This window comes from Nylanderia fulva, unplaced genomic scaffold, assembly GCF_048542155.1.
Source record: "Nylanderia fulva isolate GAGA-0341 unplaced genomic scaffold, ASM4854215v1 Scaffold22, whole genome shotgun sequence".
NCBI classification, from domain to species: Eukaryota; Metazoa; Arthropoda; class Insecta; order Hymenoptera; family Formicidae; genus Nylanderia; species Nylanderia fulva.
In genome coordinates, this window is record NW_028190285.1 from 3,328,626 (window position 1) to 3,348,268 (window position 19,643).

At 32.6% G+C, this 19,643-nt stretch overlaps 1 protein-coding gene across 6 annotated transcripts in view; it reads right to left on the bottom strand.

Annotated features, from left to right (window-relative positions):
* The window catches only part of LOC114928727 (uncharacterized), a 67,631-nt gene that overhangs the window by 28,711 nt on the left and 19,277 nt on the right, over window positions 1-19,643 (bottom strand). The window contains exons 2-8 of one of the 6 annotated variants that reach the window (XM_085482895.1): window positions 13,270-13,327; window positions 9,516-9,711; window positions 5,575-5,803; window positions 4,224-4,374; window positions 1,288-1,374; window positions 766-849; window positions 275-310 (exon numbers count right to left, since the gene is read on the bottom strand). In XM_085482895.1, coding sequence (XP_085339021.1) covers window positions 275-310; window positions 766-849; window positions 1,288-1,374; window positions 4,224-4,374; window positions 5,575-5,803; window positions 9,516-9,699 — 771 coding nt within the window. In that variant the 5' untranslated portion in view covers window positions 9,700-9,711; window positions 13,270-13,327. Of the gene's footprint in view, window positions 1-274; window positions 311-765; window positions 850-1,287; window positions 1,375-4,223; window positions 4,375-5,574; window positions 5,804-6,331; window positions 6,411-9,515; window positions 10,410-10,453; window positions 11,135-13,269; window positions 13,328-19,643 lie in introns of those variants that run through there. The other 5 variants (XM_029300014.2, XM_029300012.2, XM_029300016.2 and 2 more) reach the window with 5 other exon arrangements.

Consider the following 19,643-nt stretch of genomic DNA (forward strand, 5'->3'; position numbering starts at 1 on the left):
CGCTACAGAATGTGTCGCGTCATTGTAAAATAAAATAAATAAAAAAAAAAATGGAGGATATTGAGATAAGTGGCGCGAGAAATAAATACGATAAGGAACGCAATCGCCGACGATATCGACGGCGATATATGTGGCACTCTAACTAGCACTATCGTATAACGCACGAGGCGATAGTAGACCACGGTGGATCGAAACTGCGGGCCCGACGAGCGCACTAACGCGCCGATACCGCGAGGAAAAAGCACGCTCTCGCGCTCCGTACGCTTTATCTCACCTCGGTGGTTTCCTGCTGATACCGCTCGCCAGCAGCCTGAAACGCAAAAGCGAAACGTGACGTCACTCATACAGACCGAGCGTATATATACAACGTATTAGAAAAATGGGTGAAACGCGCGGTAATTATGCGCATCGGGGCTATCACTGCGCCGTGCTTTCTGTCTTTATTAAAGAGCGCCGACTTTCTTTCGTCGCCGGACCAAAAATCATGAAGTTTCTTCACCAAGCTTCATCATTTGGCAAATAATAAGAGAAACGTGCAATTGGATAACTAACACAAATTACATTAAATATATAATTATAATAACAAGAGGGATTTTGTAATTTGTATAATAAATAATAATTAAACTCTCGGATAATAATGGCACGAAATTTCTTTTTTAAAAACGACCGCACGCAAAGAGAATATCTCTGTCGTTCGAGAGATCAACAGGTCGGCAAAGATTGTGATTGGCGCTTTTAATCTAACGAATTGATCTAGATACTTACATGCACTATACTGGTCGTATCTGGCGAGGTCGCGGAGGCCAGTTGGTTCCGGTTCTCTATGACCGTCTTGATTTGTTCGAGTACCTGCAAACAAATCACGTATAAGTGATCGATAGTTTGACACGTGTTGTTATACGCGACTGTCTCATTTGTCAAAATTATAATTTCACGTATAAAAATATAATTGTGGAGAAAGCTGCGAGACTTTGCATTTTTTTTATTATCTTTTTGACGACAGTTGAACGAAAAATTGGCGCGTTAAAAAACAGAAATTTTCTTTTGAAAATATTTAGTATATTTCTTTTTATTTATGTGTCTAGCATACGTATAAAACACAGCATATTTTAGTGCTCTATCAAAGGTAGAAAATATGTTTCTGACAAAAAAATACGACGATAAAAATTGTTATATGCGTCTCGCGCGTGAAATGTTTATCGTTAAAAGCGTCCGAAAGCAGCCGCGAGTTTTACGAGCATCGATTTACGAGCTTTAAAAGTGTGTTAAAAGCTTCCGCGAATTTACCCGCAGGGATATCCGGTGCCTTTGTGCAGCGTGATGATTGCACTCCTTGTGTTCGATAATCTCGTTACTCTTCCTAGCCTGTCTTCGCTGGAAAAAGAAGACAAAAGAAAACGTTCGTAAAATGAAACTGAGTGCATTTTGCATGCCGGGATTTTCCACGAAACGTGAAAACTATTCGAGAAGACTTTCCTCACAAGTATCAGGACGGAACGTGCTCATCTCATTTTTTTCTCTCGAAAATAGAAAGGATCGTCCTACATTTCGTGGCATTCTGATACGAGTCATCCGATAATTATCGATTGCAATAATTACGATAATTACAGTTAAGATGCATTCGAGATGTAATTCTCGCCGATACTAATCGAAGCATAAGATATATAATTTGTCGGAATATATATATATAAAATTTCGACATAGAATTTATCTTATAAATATAAATTATATTTACTCTCCAGATTCGGATTAATACTCGTATCAAAGAAATTATAATCATCATTTTCGAAAAGTAAAATATAATTTGCCGGTTATAAGTTTGAAAAGTACGAAACAAAATTTAACTAAATTAATAAATTACATTTTGCAAGATAAAATCAACGTTTGTTATATATGAATAGATCTATAAATCATATTTTCATGTAAAAAAAGTAACATTCTTCTTTATATTATTTTTATTATTTTATTATTACTAAATTACTCCAAAAACGAATACTTGAAGATAACTGTTATAATAAACGATATGTGCTACATCGAATATATAAAGACGAAAAAAGTTAATAATCCTCATTCACGCAAAGGGAATATCAATGAAGGAAAGTAACGGTATGCGCGAGGAGAGAAAGAACAAGAAAAAGTACTTCGCACGCTTATTCGAAGAAATGCGAAATGCCGAGTTAATTAGCTTCGTCGGTCAATTATACATATCCGCGAGAGACGTGTTGTTATTTTTATGCAACTCCGCGATAACGGCGATTGATCTACCTATATGTACGTGCATGCATGTGCATACCATATGCGCGCTCCTGAAAAAAATCAGAAGACAAGTCACGAGTCAATCGTGGACATGTGTAATCGCGTAATTCGATTCGCGCGTGCTTAGAATGCTGCAGACTCTCCCGAGATGTCAACGAGATGAGACGAGAGAGAGAGAGAGAAAGAGGCCGTTTTTGCGGCCATTCACGCTTCACGCGGTAGCGAGCACGACTCGCGAATCTCCGTGTATATAATTCGCGGATATGTAAATGATACTAGAAAATACATGCTGCCGTGCACTTGCATCACAATTAATGAGCTCTTCAAAATTATTCTCGCAAGTTGCCGCGAGTTTCACCAGCTGACGGAAAGGAAAACTTGACGAGTCTCTCCTCGTGTATTCCTTATACGTTAATGATCATCATTGGATCGAACTTTTATGTATAGGAAATAATTTGCCGCCACTTAATCTATCAATGCTCAAATAACCGCTTTCATTTTTTATAATAATTGTGACATCTATTTGCGCATATATAAATAACGTAAATTTAGAAATTTATTTTAACATATTATAAAACAAAGTGACAATCAAGCTCGTATCAAATGAAAATTAATACAATAGAAAAAAATTGAGCGTAGTTTCTAGACATATTATTGACACAAATTATGATATGGATTGGAATGACGTTAAAATTTTAGATTGTGAAAGCAATTATTACACATTAAACAACAAAAAACAGTTTGAACCTTATAGATGATATTGATTTATTAGACAAGGCTTATTTCCCGATTTTAGACAAAATAAACAAAATATAAATAAATTTCACCTTTTTCTAAATAATATATAAAGATTGAGAGAGAGATTTTGCGTATATATATTCAGCCTAATAGTCGATAAAGAATAACACACTATTATGGAGATCGAAGCGAAAAATAAAAAGATGTAAGTATTTGCAATTTAACTAATATTAATTATATTTAATAAAATCCGTATAAAAGTTTAACTGTACGCTATTGTTAACATAGATTGAACATTAATTATTACCGACCACCAAAATTAATACGAAGAACATGGACATATTAGTATATTTTACATTGCCAACAAGACAACTATAGCTTTAAGATGAAATTTATAGACTGTTATTATATGTATAATTGTATTGAATTTAGCGATTGAGAAGTCACAAGTAAGTGACGAAACGTCTTGCATGAATTTTTTGTCAAATTTATATTTAAATACATTAATTATACATATTCATTCATATTTGCTCGTGTAAAAGCCTTTTTCTATTGTATTAATTTTTATTTTAACATATTTTCATCCCATTTTGTCTGAATTTAATTTTTGCGACAATTTAAAAAATTTATTTTTAACATTTTTAATTCGACCCAAACTAGCCAAAAAAATTTTTATTTTATTTCCACAACGTTTCGACCATCTGTTTTTGGTCCTTTTCAAGTGAAAAATTCCTTGATAAAAGCGCAGTTAGTTGACACTGTTGTCATGATTATTAAACATACTCAGTTTTTTGACGATCCATCATAACGATAAGATGCGGTTACTTTCTTTCAAAAGTTCTTTCAAATGTTTTTAAAAAAAGTCCGATAATCATATTGTTTAATAATCATGACAACAGTGTCAACTAACTGCGCTTTTATCAAGGAATTTTTCACTTGAAAAGGACCAAAAACAGATGGTCGAAACGTTGTGGAAATAAAATAAAAATTTTCTTGGCTAGTTTGAGTCGAATTAAATATATCGTTTCTATTTTAAATACCACTAGCGACGTTTTAAGTATTCAATTTGATTTTAACATTTTTCTAAAAGAGATCTGCCGTTCCACGTTTCTTTTGAAATAATCTACTGGTCTGTTAGACACGTACCGGTTCCTTGAGAAATACGTTCTAAAAGCGACTCGGCAACATTATGTCTATGCGACATCTGAATACGAGAATAAAGTACTGACCTCGAGCGTCGTCAAGCTGGCCAGCGAGGAAAGAGGCCGTGTATAAGGAACTTCTCCGGGGAAAACGCTATCATGCGACACTGACAACTTGCCGGCGCCTCCTCGTAACTTGACGAAGTTATCCTCCGTTCCTCCTCTCCGGAGAAATACGCTGAAAGTTCACCAAAATATAAGACAAAGTTTCGTTTAACATTTTTTTCAACATTATTTATATGAAAATAAACATTATTTTCAATTAAATGAGAGAGATTTACACACCTTTAATATAAATAATTATAATATGAAATCATTCTAAAAAAAAGTCTGAAATATAAAGATAATTAAACATATAATCATAAGATATATTATTTCATCTCTCTTTATATGCGCGACACTCTACATTTATCGCCGGAGAAAACACAGTCGTAATATTTAACAAAAAATTTACTCGTTGCCATTAATATTTAATAAAAGCAATGAGTGATTTGCCAAGTAACACGCAATAATGACAGATAATTATAGCATCCTTATGTGAAATTCTAAACGCTTAAATTCTATATCGTTTGTATAAAGCAAACCACGTCATCATTGTATAATATTTAGATCACATTATATATCGTACAACGGAAATTATATAGCTATACATAAGACTCATATTAAGACGTACTATTACGTAAATTACAAAGTATTATGAAGTTCTACGAGGCTAAAAATGAAAACGGGACAAGTAAACGAGGTCAAAGATCATAAATTAATAATGAACCGAATACTACGATTCGATTTGTATTGCGCGAAAAGTATCAAATTATTTTGCTTTTAAAGGAAGAGAGGCGAGATTATTATTGCATTTTATTACTATATTATATACTATCTTGAATTTAAAAATATATATATACATATAAGAGAAATAAATTACTACATAAAAAGTATTAAAATAAAAATAAATGAATTAAAAAGAAAAGTTTTGTATATTAAAAGATATATCAATAACAATAATTATTATCAACAGAATATGATTTCAACTAATGCAAATTCTAATACTATATCATTGTGTTATGTGCTAAGCTATAAGATGATAGCCCCAATTATTAAGTTTCAAACTTAAACCACAAATATTGCACTCTTATAGCTTCTTTATTTTAAATTATTATACATATAATTAAAATATAAATTGATTAATTAATTACTCTCAGCAGTTTGTTGATACGACTATTTTCGTTGTTTCTCAAAATATATTCAAAGTTGATAATTAACATAAAGACACACCATTAAAATATTTATATACACGTAATATTGATGTCTACACTGACAATTTAGGATTAATACGGTCTAAACAGCTACTCCGTTGAGATCGAAAGAAGATGTTTCTTACCTTTCCCGATCGCAGACGTCGGTGAGGAGCTCGCTGGCACTTCTGCTGCGAGCTTCTTCGGGACGTCCTGCGGGATGTCTCATCGTGATCTCCTCCCGGGGGAGACGCGCCAATTCAGCATCTCGATCACTTGAATTGGAAACGAGATGCGCGTCGGCAGCACCACGGCTTTTCCGCCGAAAAATCTTTCGAAGACCGCGGAGCGGATGAAAACGGCGCTTCTTTGGTTCTGCAAACGATACATTCGCAAAAAAAATTATATACATCAATTAATTCGTGCAATTATGATACGATTAATTATTACATATAATAATAATTGTGTATATCATATAATATATATAACATGTACTAATTTCTATAATTATATTATATTAAATATATAATATATATTATATTAAAAATATAATATATTTATTAATTTATTATAATATATATATATATAAAATATATTATAATATATTAAAAATATAATATAGTTATATTTTATATAATTATATTAAATTTAATATAATTATAGAAATATATTTAAAATTAATTGTGTAGACGAAAGACGAAATAATACAATAATTATAAAGTAGTAACTTATAATGTATGAATTAAAATGTCTAAGCATCCGCGCGCGTTAAAAGGTGTTGAAGAAAATATTGAACGCAACATGTGCGTACTATATAATTTATATCTGCCTTATGACATATTATTGTTATCAAGATTGACACACGTTCAAAATTTGTGCGAGATGCGACCGAACAATATTTACCGAGAAAATCTTCGAGCGACTCGAGAGGCGGCATCCTTTCACGCATGCTGCAAATTTGGAATTCACATATTCCATTCGCACTATATACACTTGACTGATCTTACAAATTTAATAATGTACGATATACAGGAGAACGGTGTCATGACGTGATAAGATTAGAAATTCAATCCTCGATAACTCTATCGCGGCTGATATCGGAGGCTCAAGAGCCTCTCCTTATAAGGTGTGGACCTAGCACCAATGTAAACCTCTCTCTCTCTTTCTAATGGATTTCTCCTATATATGTTGTATATACTCCTCCATCATTCTTACCCGGACTAACTTTATCACTTGACGTGACGCATCCACCGATATTTCTCGAGAGAACCATGCGACATATCTTTGACGTTAATACACGGATTTGAGATTTTTTTAACAAGTATTTAAGATGGACTCTGGAGAGAGAAACGAGATGTGTAACAGGTATCAGAAAATTAAATGCGATCAAAAATACCTGTGCCGCATTTTATGCGGATTAAACTTAGCATATTAAATGGGTAACAAATGCTCAAATAAAATATGCAATTACAGCGAAGGTAAATAATAAATACTGATATAGAGAAATCATAAAAATGCGGAAGCGATATAAAGGGAAATAGAGAATAAATGAAAATGATAAAAAAAATAAGATAAAAAAATGAGGTACTGCTTCGTAAAATTATGAAGATAATTGTATCAAAGTATGGTCCGTTATGTTTCCGCATAATAAATTTAAATAAATGTTAACGATCTTAATGAAATTATGAATATACATGTTTAATGTATTTATGATACCATCTCTTCTCACGATTAATATTCGTTAACTTTAAAAGAAACAAATATAAATTCTGAACATTAATTAACTTTACGCGCTATATAAAATGAAAAGAGCAATCGAAATTTAAAGTCAATTTATTCCAATATTATTTATTATTACGCATCCAATTTATTCGCAGCGCAGCGTGATGATGTTGCACTTAAAGTCGATCTACCACAATCTTGTTCTTTGATACCGTATAATGCTGCTATTTAAAGTCGATCCACGTACATTCCTCGATGAAATATCAGCTTTAACGAGACAAGAGGGGAGACGAAAATAAATGCTTGATCGGAAGTGATCTTTACTGTGTACTTGACACTTTCTGTACGACTGCACTTTACACGCTTCAGCGACAGCTTTGACATCGTTGAAGCGCGAAAAATAATGCCACAACCCGAGTCGCTCGTTCACGGCAACCTGTCAGACATAACGAGAACACTTTACTTGTGTGGGATATCGAGGATTAATGCAACATGTCTCGAAGATATACATGTCATCTGTCGCAGAATACTACACGTGAAAAAACGATGGATTCTCACGAGAACAAAAATTGTTCGGCAGATCAATTATTTAGAATTCTTTACACGATAAAAATATGTGAAATAATATTGATTTGTTACAAAACATTTTTAAAAAATTACAGATTTTTATTAGATCAAATAAAAATTTAAATAAATATGCAGCAGCAAGAAAATTAAATTAAATTTTTACAGTTCAAATTCTCAAAAGTTAAGGACATTAAAAATACAAGAATTTTGATCAAGATAGATATATCAATTAATTAAGAATTCATCAAATTTTTCTTTGTATTCTCGATTAAGAAATTAGCTCCCAAGTTAATTTTTCCGGAGCTTTGCAATTTGCGAAGAATTAATCAAATTATAGAGATTTGTTCGTCCGACCCGGAAATTCATCCGTAATGACACATAACCACGGATGTCTTCCGAACAATGGTGCCACCGAGCACCTGCACTGTAGAAAAAAAAATCATATGATTCGTCGCCTGTCATAATCATAACTACCATCGTTGTTTTAATCTTTGCCCGCTCTTAATTAAGTAACGTACGCTTCTTACTACCGTTAACGACGTTCTCGATTTACCATTTCTTTGCTCGAGATACGAGGATACATCCTCGTATATTCGGGGAAATACATATACAATATAATATTACAAATTATAAATAATATTGTAACACGATGCTAATTTGCAAGATTATTGAATTAAAATTTATAACGTCTCCTTTAAGGATAAATTAATTCTCTCTATAACGTATGCAAAATGTAAAGAAGTATATACTTTAGATACAAAACTAATAAAATCGTAATTATACATATATGTAAAAGAGAAAAACGAAAATATTTTCAACGTTAAAGAAACGATTTTATTTTCAACTGCCGCGGATTTTTTAATAGAAAATCGTCGTATAAATCGTCCGATAAATCCGTATATGTTTTATCATATGCCTCGTTTATTTTTATACACGTCCAGAAAATATCACGCGTTTCGATCTCAAATAAAGGCGAGGTCGAGATTCCGATTCTCAAGAAAGAAAAAGTTTTTCTTGCAGCTCGTCTAGACTGTCGCCGCAAACGTTATTTAGACTATCTTGAGGAATCTAACAGAATGCAGTTTTCAGACATTTTTTTTTAATAATGCGACAGATGACTGGAAAATACGTTCGGTAATCATTGAATTTTATATTTTTTTCTATTAAAAAAATATCGTGCATCTATATTTCATTATTAACAGTATTAATCATTATCGCAATATTATCAATAAATAAATAATGTCAATCATTTACAAACTTGGGAATCATAAAGAAAGTAAAAATAATAAGAAATCTCGCAATTTTCTAATATAATATATATATATATCATTAAAACTATATTATTTATATTAAATTAAAATTTCGTTTGTTAATTCTTTTAAAATATATAGTAACAAATAACAAAAAAAAATTTGATTTTTAAGTATGTAGAAATATATTTTTTGGTAATTACAATTGATGACAAATGACCCTAAAAGTTAATAATATTTTAATTTAAAAATAATGTGTTTACAACTTATAAAAAAAACAATAATGGTATTCAGAGATAAAAAAAATTTAACTTGGGAAAAAAGTGAATATAAGTTTAAGGTGAAAAATAACTAGTTGAAGTTTAAAAATTAATGCATTTTAAATGAACTAAGCGCTAAGTTAAAAGTTCTTAACTCAAACTTTTTTCAACTTTGCATATTGTATTTATTATATTCTTGAATTAAAAATGAAAAATTCCCAATACTTTGATCCAGAATAATATTTTCAGCATATAAATACATAAAATAATAAGTTGTCAAGTACCGACCTTTGGGCGCAGGATCGATGCTGTGCTGAGCCGGGAACTCGCCGAAAGGGCGAAGCTGTGGGTGATGATGATGATGATAGTGATGATGCGGGTGATGATTCTGAGGAGGCGGCGAGGCCTCCCTTACGCAACCCATCAGGCTAAGGGCACCGCCGCCTCCGCTGGAGGCGGTGCTCGTCGACATTGTCCTGCTGCTCTGAAACACCCCGAAGAGCCAAGCTGCAGCGTAGGACTCTCTCGCGCGATGGTACCACGCGAAGAAAAACCAGTTTCCCGATCCTTTCCAGCTCTTCCAGCCATCCATCTCTCTCTTTCTCCTCGAGATCTCGTCTCGTAAATAATATAAATGGATATTTAACGCGCGAAAAAGTCCAAGAATATTTATAGCTTCTCCAGTTCGCTCCTCGCGAACTTTGATCGCGTGCGAATGAAAAATCAGAGGTGCGGTCTTGATGGTCGACACAAATCGGGGAGATATTGATTTGGAATCAGCTGACCTTACTTTCGTCTCTCGCGGCGACCTTGCGCAACTTAATTCGATGTGAATGATATATCCCGCGCGGTTTGCATGGCATCATTTATTTTTACGACGATTATACGTGTCTCGAAAGAACAGGAAAGTAGCATGAAATCGATTCTAATCATTTTTCAACGTCAAAAGATACACGCGAGAAGAACTCGTCAATTATTTTGAAAGATAACTTCTAAACGCGCGAAACATATCATTATTACATCTTTATATTCAATTTTATTCATAGTGTAATTAATCATTGTTTAATTCAGATAATTTCAAGTTCATATATTATTCTCCAATTTTATTTATTTTAATTTATTATACATTAATTAGCATTCATTAGCGGTTTAAGATGTTAGTTAACATTATTATATATATATGTGTGTGTGTGTGTGTGTGTAAATTTTCAATTCTACATACGTACTTTTATTTCATGTATTTTCTCCACCGACTGATATATTTGTCATCACACAAAATCTAAAAAAAGACCGCAGAAAACGTCACTTGGGGGACACAATTATACGCGTGCACTGGCATAGGAATAAAGTTCGCGCACCCTAAAACAAATCGCGCGTTGGGACGCGAAACAAGTGGAAAGGAACACACACGGAAGGAACTCCTCGTGCGGAATGTACGCCTTTAACGAATCGTGGAGCGAAAAAAAGAACGAAAGGATACGCAGAATACTCGAAACGCATCGGCGCATTCTGTCATCTCTCTTTCTCTCTCTCTCGCGTCTAACTCTAATACCCAATTCTCGGTCTCTCTTCGCGCGTCGACAGACTACAGTCCGCCTCGCTCTTCTCTAGGCAAAGGGGTCAGGAGAGACGGTCGCCATGGCAACTACATCCGGCGAGGGGCTACGATGTTGCATCGATTGCACCCTCCCGTGCGCGCAAACGCGACCCTGACCTTCGCACAGCTGACGATGACGGCGGACCGGGACAACGTATAGGGAAGCCCGCCCGAGAATTAGCGCTGCCGGTTCTTATTAAGGTACGTCGTCGGCTATTTAACGCGCGGCGTTAAACTGCGTAAAATAAAGCGCGATATGTCGCGTCGAAAATATATAAGTGCGCGTCAAACAATTGTAGAATTCATATTCCGGGATTTTTTAATTTTTTCGAGAAATTAGAAAAATTTATAAAATAATATAAAATAATAAATAAATATAAAATGATAAAATAAATTTATCAAATAAAAACTCTGACGCGTTTTTGCTTTATGATGAATAAGTATTTTTCACGAAATTATTAGAAATCTTACACTTTTATAATAAATTGTAAAAGAATCGCATAAAAGAGCATCGACATCGTTTTTTAACATTCTATTAATTTGTTGCATCAATCATAATTAAGAGCGTAATTATTTTCTGATTAATGACTGAAATGATACATTAAGTTATGACCGATATAATTATTTTCGCTCCGCTTAGTTCCTTAATTATGATTATTGATTACTCAATAACTATAAATTAAAATTGCTAATTTGATAATAATAATCGTTGATTTGATTAAGTATATTTTGCTCGATTCTCTGATTGATAGTAATGCAAAGATTAACTTTAGTTCTGAGTTTTATTTTTTTTATGTAAAAATGTGTAATATTTTATATTTTTTGTTTTATATATATATAAAATAAAATGAATAAAACGATAAATGAAAGACTCTAAATTTTGAGACAGTTCTGAGAAACTGATTGCGTTATTCGTGAAATAGTTTTATCAATAAAAACAGATACGACCTTGACATGGCTTCTCTTGCAATTCTAAAGCGCACTACCCGGAATTAGTTTCGCAGCTCGTGCATTTAGGAGCTGCGCATGCAAATGTCACACTCGAGAATGCAATCGGCGTAATTTTCTGCCATTCTCCGCGGGAGATATCGAGGCTTCGATGGGAAAATCTATACGTTAAAATATCGAAGCGGATATCGGTGTGCTCAATTCAACGATCATAAATCCGCTTCGCGAAGCAAGATAACAGACTTATTAACTATATCATATACATTTTTCAATTAAATAATATACTGGCACATCCTCGATAAATCTTTTTCCTAATTTAATTATCGAGAAACGCATTTGACAATAAGTATTGTATATGTAAACTTGTTATTAAAATTATTGAGTTAAAACCGCTAATAATGCAAATAAAATTGTAAGTTAAAACTGCGATAATGACAATTAATGTGAATCTCAATTTATAATCTTCGAGTTCTATATTTGCAAGATAATGCATGATTTTAGAAAACAGATGTGAAGAAAATATATTTTATTTAGTGTCAGTTATTTTTATTCGCATGCGTTTTAAACGCATTTTTTAAATCGCGTCGGTGGTATATAAATTCGGCTGGAATTGCTGCAAAAGTTCGGGTACGCATCCTGGAATGCATGCAGAAGTCGCACAATTTTCCATTCGATACGTGGAGTAATTACGCGCTTCCGGTTTCTCGGAACAATTACAGTCGACCATCCGCGACGAGCCATCAATTCTCTTCTCTTTTTTCTCCACCTATATTTCCCCCTGTTCTTTTCTATCTCATCATAATAACATTTTAAAGCGATGAAATACGAAAGAACAAAATCTATAGGTACACGTTAGAATACGCGATGAATCGGTCTTGTGACACAATGCATTTCGAAGCAGAATGGAAAAAAGACGACTTCTTTTACAACAGGCAACTTTTTGTCTGCTGCGCATTTTTTTTTTTCGTGTTCAAAAAATTTTTCCACGTCTTTTCTCTAAATTTTTGAATTTTCATAAATCTCACTCACAATATGTTTCTCCGTCAAATAATTATGTCAGAGAATAATAACTTTATGACAATTTAAGGTATAATTTCTAAAGATAAAAGCATCTATATCATTGTACATCAATCGTAGCAGGACCAAATTTTTAAGTATAAATTAATTAATTAATTATAAGATAAGATGTGTCGCAAAAATTATACTTTCAGCAAACTAGTTTTTTTTAAATCATAATATTATTTGTAATAGAGTATATATAAATGATAATAATAAAATAGTGACATAAAACATGTGTGCATAAAAAAATGTTAACAAAATTAAAATTAATTACTTCTTCAAAAAATAAATATAGGTATTAATAAATCCATTAAAAGAGTCACAAGAAAAATGGAATAAAAATAAAAAAAGTAAACAGCCGGATTCTTAATTTTTTCATTATCTTCCTCAGTTCTGCTAGAATTAAGTACATCAGCTGAAAATAAATTCGTGTCTTACCTTACAGCAGAAGGCTCGGCATGTCAGTATGGTTTTCGTATACACACGCGGCGAATGTCTGTAACAAAGAAACGACGTCTGTTAAAATAGAAAGTGCACAGGCGAGAAATAAAAAAAAGAATAAATAAATACGTAGAAGTACGATGCGAGGAGCAGGTCAATGAATGATATCCTACTTGCGTACCGATCGTGCTTCACGTGAACTTTACTACCTACACGTTCCGCGAATGTCTGATTTATGCAACACCGATACGTGCGACAAAGAACTTTCAGAAGTTATGCCCAGCTTAAATTTCAAACGTGCCAATTCAAAGCCGCTCGATTCAAAGACCGCTAAATCGACCGCACTCGAATTCGATTTAAAGCGATTATAAAACCTGCGTGTGTCTGCATATGCGCGTGCGCCAATCTTCGAAGTAAACAGAATATTAAACATGAAATTTTATAGTTAAATAATGGTAGAAGAAATATCTTTAACTTGTATTTTATTCCTTAATTAATGTAGGTTTTAATTCAATGAGAACTATATGAATGACTTTGAAGTATGAAATAACAACTATGTACACAATAAGTATTCTTCTTTGTTTCAAGAAAATGTATTTTTAAAAATCTGGATTTTTTTAATGATGATAATAAGTAAAAGGAAAAAAGAGTCGATGGTAATGAAAAATATATTACTACGCCACTTATATCTATATACCACTTACGGGACTAATGAGGTTTTCGGCGGTGAATGTTATGTGAAATAACAAGATGAAAGAAAATAACCGCGCGAGACGAGAGGAAAGAACGAGCGGATCGCGATGAATGATGTATGTATGTATTTCGTGACTAGGATCATCGTAGATCTCTTGTGGCTTGCCACGCCCGAGACTCGCGACAGAATTTAAAGCTTCTATTTATAAAGAGTGAACGAACGCGATGGCAGCCCCGACACGACGCATCGGGTCAGAATGCACGCACACTCGCACTCGCAAGCACTCGCAAGCACTCGCGAGCACTCGCGAGCGTTCGCATGCAGTCGCGATATGCATACAGAAACAAATTCTTAACTTGACTAAACCTTTCAACTAAATTACCATTTTTTTCATTCAATATATTAGTATTTAATTTAAACATTGTTACATGATCAATTAAATTTTACATGCGAAATTAAAATATTTAATAAAAGGTTTAATCAAGTTGACGAATTTTATTTTTCAGTAGTTTCCGAGATATTCCACATTTTATTAACGCAATACAGATTACTGCTTTATTTCATTTCGATATTAAATGAAATAATGTGATGTACTTTTAGATCTTTTAATGTATTCACAAAAAGGAGTGTAAAGGTATAAATCCCCAAGATTTTTTTTAAAGTTGAAGAAGTTTTTCACAATATATGAGACGACTTTATATACTAAATTGCGAATTAAAATATAAATATAATGTTTTTAAATTCTTATTTCCTACTTCAACTTTACAAATCCTCATTCTTACAAAAAATAGAGATTATTAAGTATAAATTGATTGAAAAATTGATTGAAATTTAAATTACTTTTTAGCGTCTCTTCTAATATAATAACATTATAAATTATTTGATTTTAATAATTTTATCGTTAACTTTTATATACCAGATCGAATTACGTTTTCCTTTATAATAAAGCTCAATATAAAAAAGACCCATTATTTCACAATTAATTCCTATCGAACAATTTTTTCCCAATACTTTTGACATTATTTTTTCCTTTCTGCTTTCGTGTGCAAAAAATTGCAAACAGGTTGATTAACTTTACGGAACACAACATTATTACTCTTTCGGTGCTTTGTTAGCGGTCGCCTCTCGTGGAAATTTCCTTTCAAAAACAGACAGAGAGATGGACTTGTTACGAAGAGGGAGCCCGGAAGTAGTGCACGAGATTAGTGTGTCTCTCATTTCGGTGACACGTCTCTTCTCCCTTTTTCAAACCCTATTTCTCCCTCGCGTCTTATTTCCAGCGCCGTCTGCTTTGAAACTGGGCGTCGTGTGTATTCTCGTCCCGTAGGGGATGAAAAAGTAGCGAAAATAGTAATCCGGCTATTCCACCTCTTCCCTTTTTCATGCGCTTCAAAGAGTCTTTTGATCAGACAAAAATCGGGCGACCGATTTTCCAGGATTTCTTTGCATTGTATCATTTAATTCCACCTCTCTCTATAATAAAGATCGCGACTGTAATCTTTGCGAATAATAGACCCAGTCCCTACTAATCACGACAAACAAAAAGAAGAAGAAAGATTTTCGTATATTCTCATTTATGTCTCATAGGAAGATCTTTTCCTCGATGAATATTATAATCAAAAAAAAAAAAAAAACGCGTATCACGAGAGTTTATTGCTTTTTTTGATTTTAAATAACATCTGTGTCCACACCAATATTTTTATATTTTTTATTTATTGGTGCGTGTCTCATTGTAAATCTCACACTCATGATATCACGCGCGAAAGCGAGATAAACTGGTGTAATGACCTAAGACCAAGTGAAAACAAATGAAGCGAATCGATGCGTTTTATTGAACATTCTTTTTTCGCGCGATTTATCGGTATGTAATAATTTATCGGCAATTCAGCGGGATTTTAACAACGATGCATCAAGGCTTGGAAAGTATATGACAGCGATTACGTTCATTATTATTTTCGTAACTGAAGATACGTGTGTGTGTGTGTGTGTGTGTGTGTGTGTGAACACTGTAGTTAATATATATACACACAATGGCAAAATTGCAGGAAGTATCTTTTAATCTTGGAAAATATAAAATTAATTTCAATAAGTAAATCTTTTCCATTCGGGAAGTATAATTATATTTTTCAGATTCATATTTAGGTCATTTTAATTAAATTTCATTCAATCTTGCAATTTTTTTATATCGATATATACTGGATCTGAAATTGCATAATTAATTGAATTCGAGAAAAATGAAAAATGTAATTTATTCAGAATGAACTCGAAGGTGAGTATATCGATTTGACATGCAAAGAGACGAAGTACGGTTTGCAGGGATGACAATGCGACAAAGATAAACACAAGCCGCGTGACTCACAGCTGTTATGTCCATTCTCGTCGCTTTCGTGCCCTTCTTCGTTCAAATTAACAACTCGCACACGCGTGTCGGGATTTCTCGTTTGGACAAAGCGGGAAATCCGGCGCGTAAGCGTAAACTACACACGATGCAGTTGTGCATTTCGCCGAAATGCAACGGTGCATACGTACAATTTCAGACCGACTCTATGTCGTCGTTGCTCGCTCATCAGTGATTCATTCAATGATCTCGTATTACATATGAGATAGTACGAAGCATTTGTTTATGCATATATGTATAGTGTAATCAGTAGCGTGTTGCATCCAGAGACAAACGTTGTCTTTTATTATCGCGAATGGAACAATCATTCGTTATTCGAGTGTCCTTTGACGCCTCGGAGATGAAAGCCACCTTTGAGTCGACAAAAATCGCATTGAGATTTCATTCCCACATTCAAACACTGTAGGTGTTCTATTCGACTGTCAGAGAATTGATTTTCTTTTTGTTTCAACTGAAAACTGATTTGCCACAAATTGATTGAGAGCTACACGTGGATTTCCGCATTTAATAGGTCCTATTATGAATCATTGCGCTCGTTTTGCAGCAATCAACGAAAATTTAATTTACGTCACGCCCCAGTAATCTCTCATTTATTTCGGAATCATTTTTCTTGGTATACAAAATAGCAGATAATAAAAAAAAAGAAAACCGCAATTTTGAAATGCAATCGTAAGCAGAAACATCAGACAAAATTAATCGCGATATCTCTAAAAATCTATGTACTTATATGGGTTGATACTCACTGTATTTATAACATAGGTACATAAAATTAATATTACAGAGATATAATTAAAAATTAAATATCTTGGTATTATATAAATATATAATATGTAAAATCCTTCAAAAAATGAAAAAACGCGTTTAAAAAAATAAAAAAAACATTAATAAGATGATCCTTCTGAAAGCATTAAAAATGAACGCATTTAAAAATGTAGAGAAATATTAATTAAGTCCTCCAGAAGATATCTATTTATATGTAGAAATATAATAATATTTAATGATGAAATATCAAACCAAGCACAGAAGAAATGCAGATCTAAGGGTAACCTAAAGTCGATCGTGTACCTACAATAGCATGTCCTTTTCTACAAAATAGCCTGACGTTGAATTACCGAGAATCGTGCAACCGGTCCTTAAGCTGTCACCGAACTCTCGGTGGTCGCCAGTTGGACCGTTACTTTACCTGGGTACGGCCGTACTTTGGAAAACCGGTAAGATGGTTAATCGATGAGCAGCGACGGCGCATCTTATAAGGGATCGTCCCGTTTCGAATCGAACATCTCTCGAAACGCGAGGAAAAACTTCGGAAAAATCAGCTCATTTTACATCGGATTTTTTTTCCCGCGACGCCAAAATAATATAGAAATAATATAGAAACAATATGTATAATTTTTATATGTTATCTTTATTTTTATTACTATTTTTTATAATCTTGAAACAAAAAACTGTAAAAAAATAAAAAATGTATTTAATGGCATTATTTATTTACGAACAATCAGTTCGATATTAGCGATGCAAATAAGATTATATTAAGGAAGATATATTTGCAAATTATTGTATACAATATTCAACTACTATATTTCAATAATAAAAATTAATGTAATTATTTCTTGCTAACGTTATAAAATAATATAATATTTCAACAAATATATTTATAAAAAAATACTTGGTCTATGCATTCTAAAATTGTCTGAGAGGAACTATATAGGAAAACTGACGAACCGCGACGATTCACTTCCGTCGCCGACGATAGAATCCTCGAATTCGGATTAATCGTCACAAACGACCACCTACTACTTGGCTAATTGACACGTTAATTGCTTTCAACGAGCCGCCAATTCCGCCAGCAAAACGCTCGGGATTACTCGGGACGTCGAAAACCTACCCTCCTTTCCTCTCTCCCTAATACAGGATGGCAATTAATGAGACTTCCGAACTTGTTTACCTACAATTTCGTCGAGGAAGCGAGGAAATTTAAACAGACAAGTTACGTCTGTAAAAAATTGAGCTTTTCAATTATTCAATCTCTTATTCAGATATAATATACACAAAATTATATGTAATAAATATTTATATAGATGTTTTAATCTACTGTGTTTTATATTCTACATTTATTATTTTATTCGCTAGAAAATTAATTTAAATAATATGATAGAGACAAGTTACATATAATTTATATGTACTTATATAGTCACTAAATTTTATGATTATGAATGTATACAAGCAAAGTGTTCCAAAATCGTCGGATACTTTTTTAATAACATATACTCTCAATTTAAAGATCATTTCTCTTTAAGAAAAATGTCGAAGCATTAATAAAAAATTGGAAACTTGCAAAAAATTATGATCTCCCTTTCGGTGAAAAAAATAATCTCGAAATTGAAAATTAGTTATTAAAAAAACAATGGTTTTTTTAAACATTCTGTGTGTGTGTGTGTGTCTAAAGTTCTCTTTTATAATTTATAAAGATTTATCCTTGATGTCTCTCAAGAATAATTTAATAAAATTACAATAATTAATAATTTAAGCGATCAAAAAAATGTGTTACTATTTTACATTAGAAAATACGTTAGCACAAATTCTGTACAATATATGTATGTACGATGTATATATTATTGCGTCACGGACGCAATTATCTGACATATGTCAGAATGATGCATCGTACAATTGGAATTCGATGTGATTGCCCGCGGAAATATTCCGACAGCACGAAAGATCGCATGATGTAAAAAAAGGCCTTTTTTGTCGCATGCGAGTATGCGATCCAACGTATTCAATAATTATTTCACAATTATAAGTCTCTGAAAATTGCGCGGAAATAATTTTTATATGTTATCTTTATTTTTATTACTATTTTTTATAATCTTGAAACAAAAAACTGTAAAAAAATAAAAAATGTATTTAATGGCATTATTTATCTAGAAAGTAAATTAATTAAAATTTTCATTTAAACAATTAAATAATTATAAATACATCTTATATTTCTTGAATAAAAAATTAAGGCAACAATTATTGCGAAAAGATTACACGTAATCGATTACTTTAATTTTCATGTATATTATTATGAATAGAATCCTGAAGTGTCTCAGAAACTAAGAGTCCGTAAAGTGATTTAAAGTATATGCAATTCAAGATTCTATTAATTATAAGAATGTAAAAACCAAAGTAATTAGTGAAATGAAATCTTTTAGCAATGATTACTAAAAATTATATATTATTAATACATTTATATATATATATAATTTTTATACTCTCTAATTATATATCTATATAATTATA